At 41.0% G+C, this 12,812-nt stretch overlaps 1 protein-coding gene across 3 annotated transcripts in view; it reads left to right on the forward strand.

The window, feature by feature from the left end:
• LOC128202999 (DC-STAMP domain-containing protein 2-like) overlaps positions 1-11,890 on the forward strand; it is a 44,391-nt gene extending 32,501 nt beyond the window's left edge. For 2 of the 3 annotated variants that reach the window (XM_052904225.1, XM_052904236.1), the window contains exons 2-6: positions 7,469-8,325; positions 8,593-8,645; positions 8,967-9,071; positions 9,220-10,301; positions 10,492-11,890. In XM_052904225.1, coding sequence (XP_052760185.1) covers positions 7,469-8,325; positions 8,593-8,645; positions 8,967-9,071; positions 9,220-10,301; positions 10,492-10,595 — 2,201 coding nt within the window. In that variant the 3' untranslated portion in view covers positions 10,596-11,890. Of the gene's footprint in view, positions 1-7,468; positions 8,326-8,592; positions 8,646-8,966; positions 9,072-9,219 lie in introns of all 3 variants that reach the window. The other variant, XM_052904242.1, reaches the window with a different exon arrangement.
• The last annotated feature ends 922 nt before the right edge of the window (positions 11,891-12,812 follow it).

Raw genomic sequence — 12,812 nt, forward strand, 5'->3', positions numbered from 1 at the left:
AACATGTCACAATGTCTGTCTGATACTGACACCCGTGGGTAACTACACAAACATGTCACTATGTCTGACTGATACTGCCACCTGTGGGTAACTACAAAAACATGTCACAATGTCTGTCTGATATTGCCACCCGTGGGTAACTACACAAACATGTCACTATGTCTGACTGATACCGCCACCCGTGGGTAACTACACAAACATGTCACTATGTCTGACCGACACTGCCACCCGAGGGTAACTACACAAACATGTCACAATGTATGTCTGATACTGCCACCTGTGGGTAACTACACAAACATGTCACAATGTCTGTCTGATACTGCCACCTGTGGGTAACTACACAAACATGTCACAATGTATGTCTGATACTGCCACCCGTGGGTAACTACACAAACATGTCACAATGTCTGACTGATACTGCCACCCGTGGGTAACTACACAAACATGTCACAATGTCTGGCCGATACTGCCACCCGTGGGTAACTACACAAACATGTGCACAATGTCTGACTGATACCGCCGACCGTGGGTAACTACACAAACATGTGCACAATGTCTGACCGATACTGCCACCAGTGGGTAACTACACAAACATGTGCACAATGTCTGACTGATACCGCCACCCGTGGGCAACTACACAAACATGTGCACAATGTCTGTCTGATACTGCCACCCGCGGGTAACTACACAAACATTAGCACAATGTCTGACTGATACTGCAACCGGTGGGTAACTACACAAACATGTGCACAATGTCTGACTGATACTGCCACCCAAGGGTAACTACACAAACATGTCACAATGTCTGACCGATACTGCCACCCGTGGGTAACTACACAAACATTAGCACAATGTCTGACTGATACTGCAACCGGTGGGTAACTAAACAAACATGTCACTATGTCTGACTGATACTGCCACCCGTGGGAAACTACACAAACAGATGTACAATGTCTGACTGATACTGCCGCCCGTGGGTAACTACACAAACATGTCACAATGTCTAACTGAAACTGCCACCCGTTGGTAACTACACAAACAAATGCACAATGTCTGACTGATACTGTCTCCCGTGGGTAACTACACATACAAATGTCACAATTTCTGTCTGATACTGCCACCCATGGGTAACTACACAAACATTAGCACAATGTCTGACCGATACTGCCACCCGTGGGAAACTACACAAACATTAGCACAATGTCTGACTGATACTGCCACCTGTGGGTAACTACACAAACATGTCACAATGTTTGACTGATACTGCCACCCGTGGGTAACTACACAAACATGTCACAATGTCTGACTGATACTGCCACCCGTGGGTAAGTAACTGCACAAACAAATGTCACAATGTCTGACTGATACTGTCTCCAGTGGGTAACTACACAAACATGTCACAATGTCTGACTGATACTGCCACCCGAGGGTAACAACACAAACATGTCACAATGTATGTCTGATACTGCCACCTGTGGGTAACTACACAAACATGTCACAATGTCTGACTGATACTGCCACCCGAGGGTAACTACACAAAATGTCTGACTGATACTGCCACCCGTGGGTAACTACACAAACATATCACAATGTCTGTCTGATACTGCCACCCGTGGGTAACTACACAAACATATCACAATGTCTGACTGATACTGCCACCCGAGGGTAACTACACAAACATGTCACAATGTCTGACTGATACTGCCACCCGTGGGTAACTACACAAACATGTCACAATGTCTGACTGATACTGCCACCCGTGGGTAACTACACAAACATGTCACAATGTCTGACTGATACTGCCACCCGTGGGTAACTACACAAACATATCACAATGTCTGTCTGATACTGCCACCCGTGGGTAACTACACAAACATATCACAATGTCTGGCCGATACTGCCACCCGTGGGTAACTACACAAACATGTCACAATGTCTGACTGATACTGCCACCCGTGGGTAACTACACAAACATTTCACAATGTCTGACTGATACTGCCACCCGTGGGTAACTACACAAACATGTGCACAATGTCTGTCTGATACTGCCACCCGTGGGTAACTACACAAACATGTGCACAATGTCTGTCTGATACTGCCACCCGTGGGTAACTACACAAACATGTCACTATGTCTGACTGATACTGCCACCCGTGGGTAACTACACAAACATGTCACAATGTCTGACTGATACTGCCACCCGTGGGTAACTACACAAACATGTGCACAATGTCTGTCTGATACTGCCACCCGTGGGTAACTACACAAACATGTCACTATGTCTGACTGATACTGCCACCCGTGGGTAACTACACAAACATATCACAATGTCTGACTGATACTGCCACCCGTGGGTAACTACACAAACATGTGCACAATGTCTGTCTGATACTGCCACCCGTGGGTAACTACACAAAATGTCTGACTGATACTGCCACCCGTGGGTAACTACACAAACATGTGCACAATGTCTGTCTGATACTGCCACCCGTGGGTAACTACACAAACATGTCACAATGTCTGACTGATACTGCCACCCGTGGGTAACTACACAAACATATCACAATGTCTGTCTGATACTGCCACCCGTGGGTAACTACACAAACATGTCACAATGTATGTCTGATACTGCCACCTGTGGGTAACTACACAAACATGTCACAATGTATGTCTGATACTGCCACCTGTGGGTAACTACACAAACATGTCACACTGTCTGACCGACACTGCCACCTGTGGGTAACTACACAAACATGTCACAATGTATGTCTGATACTGCCACCTGTGGGTAACTACACAAACATGTCACAATGTCTGTCTGATACTGCCACCCGTGGGTAACTACACAAACATGTCACTATGTCTGACTGATACTGCCACCTGTGGGTAACTACATAAACATGTGCACAATGTCTGACTGATACTGCCACCCGTGGGAAACTACACAAACATTAGCACAATGTCTGACTGATACTGCCACCCGTGGGAAACTACACAAACATGTGCACAATGTCTGACTGATACTGCCACCTGTGGGTAACTACACAAACATGTCACAATGTCTGTCTGATATTGCCACCCGTGGGTAACTACACAAACATGTCACTATGTCTGACTGATACTGCAACCCGTGGGTAACTACACAAATATGTCACTATGTCTGACCGACACTGCCACCCGAGGGTAACTACACAAACATGTCACAATGTATGTCTGATACTGCCACCTGTGGGTAACTACACAAACATGTCACAATGTCTGTCTGATACTGCCACCTGTGGGTAACTACACAAACATGTCACAATGTATGTCTGATACTGCCACCCGTGGGTAACTACACAAACATGTCACTATGTCTGACCGATACTGCCACCCGTGGGTAACTACACAAACATGTCACAATGTCTGACTGATACTGCCACCCGTGGGAAACTACACAAACATTAGCACAATGTCTGACTGATACTGCCACCCGTGGGTAACTACACAAACATGTCACAATGTCTGACTGATACTGCCACCCGTGGGTAACTACACAAACATGTCACAATTTATGTCTGATACTGCCACCCGAGGGTAACTACACAAACATTAGCACAATGTCTGACTGATACTGCCACCCGAGGGTAACTACACAAACATGTCACAATGTCTGGCCGATACTGCCACCCGTGGGTAACTACACAAACATGTCACAATGTCTGACTGATACTGCCACCCGAGGGTAACTACACAAACATGTCACAATGTCTGGCCGATACTGCCACCCGTGGGTAACTACACAAACATGTCACAATGTCTGACTGATACTGCCACCCGTGGGTAACTACACAAACATGTCACAATGTCTGACTGATACTGCCACCCGTGTGTAACTACACAAACATGTCACAATGTCTGACTGATACTGCCACCCGTGGGTAACTACACAAACATGTGCACAATGTCTGACTGATACTGCCACATGTGGGTAACTACACAAACATGTCACAATGTCTGGCCGATACTGCCACCCGTGGGTAACTACACAAACATGTGCACAATGTCTGACTGATACTGCCACCCGAGGGTAACTACACAAACATGTCACAATGTATGTCTGATACTGCCACCCGTGGGTAACTACACAAACATGTCACAAAGTGTCTGACTGATACTGCCACCCGTGGGTAACTACACAAACATGTCACTATGTCTGACCGATACTGCCACCCGAGGGTAACTACACAAACATGTGCACAATGTCTGACTGATACTGCCACCCGTGGGTAACTACACAAACATGTCACAATGTCTGACTGATACTGCCACCCGTGGGTAACTACACAAACATGTGCACAATGTCTGACTGATACTGCCACCCGTGGGTAACTACACAAACATGTCACTATGTCTGACTGATTCTGCCACCCGTGGGTAACTACACAAACATGTCACAATGTCTGACTGATACTGCCACCTGTGGGTAACTACACAAACATGTCACCATGTCTGACTGATACTGCCACCCAAGGGTAACTACACAAACATTAGCACAATGTCTGACTGATACTGCCACCTGTGGGAAACTACACAAACATGTGCACAATGTCTGACTGATACTGCCACCCGTGGGAAACTACATAAACATTAGCACAATGTCTGACTGATACTGCCACCTGTGGGTAACTACACAAACATGTCACAATGTCTGGCCGATACTGCCACCCGAGGGTAACTACACAAACATGTCACAATGTCTGGCCGATACTGCCACCCGAGGGTAACTACATTAACATGTGCACAATGTCTGACTGATACTGCCACCCGTGGGAAACTACACAAACATGTGCACAATGTCTGACTGATACTGCCACCCGTGGGTAACTACACAAACATGTGCACAATGTCTGACTGATACTGCCACCCGTGGGTAACTACACAAACATGTGCACAATGTCTGACTGATACTGCCACCCGTGGGTAACTACACAAACATGTGCACAATGTCTGACTGATACTGCCACCCGTGGGTAACTACACAAACATGTGCACAATGTCTGACTGATACTGCCACCCGTGGGTAACTACACAAACATGTCACAATGTCTGGCCGATACTGCCACCCGAGGGTAACTACATTAACATGTGCACAATGTCTGACTGATACTGCCACCCGTGGGAAACTACACAAACATGTGCACAATGTCTGACTGATACTGCCACCCGTGGGTAACTACACAAACATGTGCACAATGTCTGACTGATACTGCCACCCGTGGGTAACTACACAAACATGTCACAATGTCTGACTGATACTGCCACCCGTGGGTAACTACACAAACATTAGCACAATGTCTGACTGATACTGCCACCCGTGGGAAACTACACAAACATGTGCACAATGTCTGACTGATACTGCCACCCGTGGGTAACTACACAAACATGTCACAATGTCTGTCTGATACTGCCACCCGAGGATAACTACACAAACATGTCACAATGTCTGACTGATACCGCCACCCGTGGGTAACTACACAAACATGTGCACAATGTCTGACTGATACTGCCACCCGTGGGTAACTACACAAACATGTGCACAATGTCTGGCCGATACTGCCACCCGAGGGTAACTACACAAACATGTCACAATGTCTGACTGATACCGCCACCCGTGGGTAACTACACAAACATGTGCACAATGTCTGGCCGATACTGCCACCCGTGGGTAACTACACAAACATGTCACAATGTCTGACTGATACCGCCACCCGTGGGTAACTACACAAACATGTGCACAATGTCTGGCTGATACTGCCACCCGTGGGTAACTACACAAACATGTCACAATGTCTGGCCGATACTGCCACCCGAAGATAACTACACAAACATGTCACAATGTCTGACTGATACCACCACCCGTGGGTAACTACACAAACATGTGCACAATGTCTGACTGATACTGCCACCCGTGGGTAACTACACAAACATGTGCACAATGTCTGACTGATACTGCCACCCGTGGGTAACTACACAAACATGTCACAATGTCTGACTGATACTGCCACCCGTGGGAAACTACACAAACATGTGCACAATGTCTGACTGATACTGCCACCCTTGGGTAACTACACAAACATGTGCACAATGTCTGACTGATACTGCCACCCGAGGGTAACTACACAAACATGTCACAATGTCTGACTGATACTGCCACCCGTGGGAAACTACACAAACATTAGCACAATGTCTGACTGATACTGCCACCCGTGGGTAACTACACAAACATGTGCACAATGTCTGACTGATACTGCCACCCGTGGGTAACTACACAAACATGTCACAATGTATGTCTGATACTGCCACCCGTGGGTAACTACACAAACATGTCACAATGTCTGACTGATACTGCCACCCGTGGGTAACTACACAGACATGTCACAATGTCTGACTGATACTGCCACCCGTGGGTAACTACACAAACATGTCACAATGTCTGGCCGATACTGCCACCTGTGGGTAACTACACAAACATGTCACAATGTCTGGCCGATACTGCCACCCGTGGGAAACTACACAAACATTAGCACAATGTCTGAATGATACTGCCACCCGTGGGTAACTACACAAACATGTCACAATGTCTGACTGATACTGCCACCCGTGGGTAACTTCACAAACATTAACACAATGTTTGACTGATACTGCAAACCGTGGGTAACTACATACACATAATTTATGATGACAGAAAATTTTGAGTAAAAATGCTAAAAAAATGCATATTACGAACTTGTTGTCCTCTGCATTACCTCCTGTGTTTTAACGCTTCTGTTCAATATTTAAGATTTTTTCTGCCCCTCTTCAGAAAGGAAGTGGGTTCAAGGTCACTTTCTCATATATTTTTCGTTATGACCACTAGCATAATTTTTTACGCATGTAAAAGTGTCTAACTATACGTTTTGGTACGCAGTATTCATGGGCTTTAGACTCTAGAGAGCGGTAAGCCGGACCCAAACTTGGCATTGTTCTGTATTTAGACCCGCGCAATGGTTTAAAACTATATGTTACTCAGGATTTTAGAGTATAAAATGAAGGAGACTTCGGAACGCGAGGTGGTTATACCTTCATGATTCAGCTCGATTATGATACCAAAATCATCTACATAATCAACTTCAATTATCAAACCTAAATATAAACTTCAGTGACAAGGCTTATCAATCTATAAACTGTGCGATATTCTAACAATGAATGGAAAATTACACGTATATACTCGATTTTAGTAAATTTACTTTTTGTACAAGAAAATATTACCTGTGTAGTAGCTCTATACGGACGCTATCGGGTTTACTATAAACTTTACATCTATATGCGTGTCGGTTTAATTTACAACTTTAAAAAAGGAATAATGAAATTAGAGTTACATCATTGTTTTAAATATACAAAAGTTGTAGTCAGTTTTAAGAAAGCTTTACCTTTACTGTTCTTAAAGATGACAAGGTCCGGAAATATTCTGAAAAGGAAGCCAATCCTGTGATAAGCGCGGTATATAGTTCTGTGCAAAAAGTACGGAATGCAATTGATGAGCACGGCATTGACAGAAATCTGGAAGGCAACTTTGAGAAGTCGGCTGGAACTGACACGGAGATTTGTTTGCAGGAATCTTTTGAAACATCTTTTACCACAAGCATCGCCGAACATCGGAGTGGGAAGGTTTCAAGCAAAGTCAAGAAGGACGAAGGAATGGATCACAGCAAGTCCGGTGATACACTGACTAAGCTAAAGGCCACCACGGATATGCTTTTCCACAGCGGTAGGGATGAAAACAAGAGGATCAAAGCCGTTTTCGGTGCTCTCTCGGGCCTTGTTATTGGAGGTCTTTTCCATGTCAATCTACGATACAGTTTTAATTACACTTCAATTCAAGCTGGAATCATAGTTGCCATTTCTACTGTTCTTATCTGCTTTGGATTAGCATTATCATCTCGTTGCCGTTGCATCATGGCAGTCGTGCTGCCCAATTTCTGTACAGGAAAGGGACGGGCATTGTTTTTGTCCATAATATTTGGAGTTCTGTTAACAGGACCAATTGCAAACATAGTACATAATGCTAAAGAAACAGGCAGCAGTATGGGGTGTACTGTTGAACTTATTACTGATCAAGCACGCGTACTTCAAAGACAATTGGCGGAACCAGTCAAAGATATGGCTTCATACATTGCTAAGCAGAAACAAGAACTTGAGGCGTTCATCACAAATACAAACGAAGCTTTCGTCATTGCAAAAACTAAACTAGATGAGATAGACACGGCCATTGCAGCAGCAAAGAGTATCAATATTATTTTCGAGGTAAACTATATCAAACAGATTGCAAATTCAAATTATTAATTACACGTATATATAAACATTAAATTGTTTTTTTATTGTTAACAATGTTAATTAAAATGGTTAATTAACTGCTTCAAATATTTTTGGGGGTTCCAAACAACCTGTCCCATCATTTTTTTATTTGTATAATTTCCTTTTTACTTTCATATGTATTTTTTTCAAGGTTTAATTATTTTTTTAGTTTCATTTGCACATGTTGTTAATGTATATTTCACCGTGCTTTACTAGGAATGCGTGAGTACCATTGAAAAACAACTAGGCGACTGTAAACAAGCGTGTGAGTAAGTACACATGTAAAAGTATTTGTTTGAACTAATATTATGATTGTATGCATCCTAGTAACTTTTGCAAGCATTTTTTAAATTGCTTAATCATGCTAGAACCAAGGTGGCTGATTCTTTCACTTGTAATATATTTGAATTTTAACTAACAACAATACTTACTGTTTTGCAGCTTCATTTAATACTTATAAAATATATACGAAGCCACCTCAGTGCTATTGTTCAATTATCAATGCTGAACATCATTGCGTTTTGAAGTTTACAGTTCGTACAAATAAGCTTAAGTAACTTGTCTATATTACTATATTCTTATCATTACAGTGTTATTTGCCGGGAGTTGTGTAACAAACTTAATTCAATTAAAGCTGTATGTAATCTGTTGAAATCGACAGAAAATTTCGTATCAAATGTGGCAACTAAAACAAGGTATTGTAACAATTACGTGTAAATCTACTTTTATTTATAGATCGCATCTCTTATTAAGCTTTTTATTACGAAGTAGACAGTGGTTGTCCTTAACTTTTGAAATACTGAACATTAAAAGAAAAACTATATAACATGTGTTTTATTTCAGAGAGGCAATCGATAACGCAACGAAGTTTATCACAGCAGACGTTGATTTGAAGGGAGACTTCTTGGGTAACGCTAACTCATCTAAGTCGGCAAAGAAAATCCAAGCAAATATAAATAAAGATGTGGCTGAAAAGGCAGACGTTTTGGAGATAATTTTCTCAATATTGGAAAAGGTTCTTTCTGTTTCCCTTCTTCTAGTTTTTGCACAGTCATTCTGGTATGTGCAAAGATATTTAGCAAAAGATTGCTATGATAACGTGTACATCACTAATGAATTTCGATTACACGACTCAATGGAATTTGACAATGGCCGAACTTCCGTTTTACCTTTGAAGAAAAGAGAGCTCTCAAAATATGTCAGAACTCGCTCAATCAAACTAAATGAATTTGAAAGAAAATACTGCACAATTGGTCTTGCAGAGGTTCTTCTTCATGTTGTCTTCAGTACCGTAATCATATTATTTGATTACATTTTATACTATGTGTTAAAGTTGATTAAAACCCATGGGTCGATAGAGTTTGGCTTTCAAGGTCAAGGCCGCGTCAAGATCGCTGTTAAGGGTGAGGGACCACTCGCACAATTCTACCAGACAATGATTAAAGGTTTAGACCTCAAAGAAGGGTTCACCGCTAATCTTCTCCTCAGCCGCTGTCTTCCTAAGCCCTCAGCACCGCAATGGTCAACCGTAGTGGTTCTACTGCTGCTATACCTGTTAGCGCTCGCATTTGTCATATTGAGTGGATATGGCATGAGGCTTCGTCGCAAAATCTCAGCTTACTTTTACCCAGAGCAGGAAAAGGCTCGAGTTATCTATCTCCACAAAACTATTCGACACAGACGGGCTGGCTTTCAGAAATTTCTTCGCCAGCAGGTAAAGTCCTCTCATAAAGAGAGCATGGTGAAAAGCCAGCTTCGTTTCTCTTCTTGGCTGAGGTCAAAACTTTTCTGTTTCGACAGATTTTTACCAAACAAAAGTAAGCAGCAGTGTTCCTGTTGCGAGCAGGAGGATGTGAAGGGAGGGGCGTTGTTAAAGAAATGTGGAACGGAAGATATGAATGGAGTGTGCGATGCATTGTTTTGTGGTGAGTGTATTATCGCGCTTGGTGGAATATGCCCACTTTGTAACGCAGACGAAGTTGAAATGAGAGACTAGAATACATGCAGATAGATGGTTTTATACCAATCGGTGTGCATCATTCTTTTTTGTCGCCCTATTTTTCCGTTGTAAGGATCGCTTTAATTCAATCATTTTCTCACCAAATGTATCTTTAGAGAAAACCCAGCAAGCTCAGGACGTCAGAATGACGTTGGAAAGGCGTCGGGTTCGACGTCGGAAGAAGGTCGGTACGCCACTCGTGAAAATATATTTTCTGTGACCACTCGTGAAATAAAATACGATCTTACACTGAATTCAACAAATATCCTCTATATCTTCGGATATATTTAGGTAATATAAAGTAAAAATATATGAACCTGTAATTGATCGTAGTTATTTTTGCGTGTTGACATGAGTGCAATACTTTGACTCGAAAAGATAAGTGCCGATATTTTTACATGCATTAACTAAACAGTTTCATTTATTAAAAACGCTCAAAACAGTAAAAAGGCACTGTATATTCTCGAAAGATAACACAAAAATAAGATACGTTCCGGAAACCAGTTAAATAACAATTATATAGTTCAATGGAACAATACAAACGCAAGAACACATAGTACATGGTTTATATCATACGTAATAGCATGTTTTATCACATGCCGTTGCTTACATCGAGTGTAATACAACTTTTTATTTTCATACCTGTTAAATTTCGGTCTAAAAGAGTGCAGAAAGGAGTAGAAATTCGTTCGCTCGAACAATGCGTACACAAACGCATATATTTGTTTAGCTATTATTACTGTTAATTTATGTTTGATTAGCACCGTTAATACATATTCATATCCTTATATTCTATAAGTGGTTATTTCACGACGGTATTCATCGTTTTCGATCTATTTGGTAAGAGACATTTGTCATTGTCATTTACACGTCCGGTGTGCAAGAAAAGCCATTCCTTCCCATAGGTATAACTCATTTAGCATAAGTTATTCTAATTACGTTTCAAATGTAGAATAACATGAGTTTCGTTACGACAAATATGCGTCATTATAATTGTTCCTGGAAACCAACACAATAACAGCAATTAAACCTGCATATATTGTCACAGATCAGCATGAAACGTCCCATTCTAGCAATTAGTTTCCATGCTTGGATTCCAACGAAACAACGGCCCAATATGCATTTTCTCGCGTAAAATGTTCGACTTCATCATACAACCCTCATAATCGATCGTCATCAAATCACATGCCTAATGCTACCGCGCAGCGGTGGGTGGTCATGTTACTCGTAACGGAATGTATGTTTTGTTTTGTCCGGAATATAATGATATTAGTAAATAAAAAAATACATAAATAAATTTTACTATGCAAGACCAAGTAAGTTTAAATTTATTCAATTATTAAATTTTGAAAATACTGCATTTCTACGAAAACTAACTTTGTATTGCAAACATGCTTTTAAGCTACGATATTACGCTTTGAATAATAATACTTAACTTTATTGCCTTTTACATGTTGAAACCATTGATATATTTATATATGTATAAATATGCACTCTCACATTTATCAACTATTGCCATGCCATGTGTTATGTTATTGTAATAACAATAAACTGTATTCTCTAGTTAACAATAAATATTCTGTTCTGTTGTTATTATTTTATTATGATTTTGATGGTCACTAATTGCAAGATATAGATTAACAAAGTATAAAAAGAGCGTCAGTTTCCTTTGCATTCATAACCAATCTAAAATGGCAAACAATGAAGTGTCGTTTTATGAGTTAATATTTGTATTAATTTATATCAGTCAAAACTTGTATTTTATAAATATTTTAAATTTCAAATATAGTTGCTTTGTTTATATGTAACGCGTGTATGGAATAGTAGGCACTGGGGCAGCTTCGCTGCAGATGCAATGAGAAGACGACGGCATTCGAACGTTTGTCTATATAACGACGTTCGATATATAATACAAATATAAGATACGTTCCGGAAAAAAATGAAAGACATTTAAATAGTTCAATGAAACAATACAAACACAAGAACACATAGTATATGGCGAAAGGCAAAACTCAATCTAGGGCAAAGTATTTTTGATGAACACTTCGTTGGGATTGGTAAATGGGATACATGTTTAAAGTTGTTTAATCTGTAATTCCACCTGTCTGAACCCATACAAAACATGCGAATAAGTTAATCAATGCGAAAGCAATAATACGACTTGCACATTCAAATAAACTTAAAAATGAATGAGACGATATCAAAATATTTGCGATCAAATATCAAGTTAGCAATACAATTGTGTACCAAAGACAAATTCTTCATAGTTTGTGTATGCTTTATATTTAAAATATTTTGTATCAAGATTTAAGGCATACTTTAATTTACATGTTTCGTTAGTGTTTAATGACATTATATGGATGTCATTGTTTTAATTCAGAAACAAATCTCACAATTTTAAACACGAACATTAAAATTAATACCAAATCTCCACTGT

The sequence above is a fragment of the Mya arenaria genome, chromosome 2, assembly GCF_026914265.1.
Source record: "Mya arenaria isolate MELC-2E11 chromosome 2, ASM2691426v1".
Lineage (NCBI taxonomy): Eukaryota > Metazoa > Mollusca > Bivalvia > Myida > Myidae > Mya > Mya arenaria.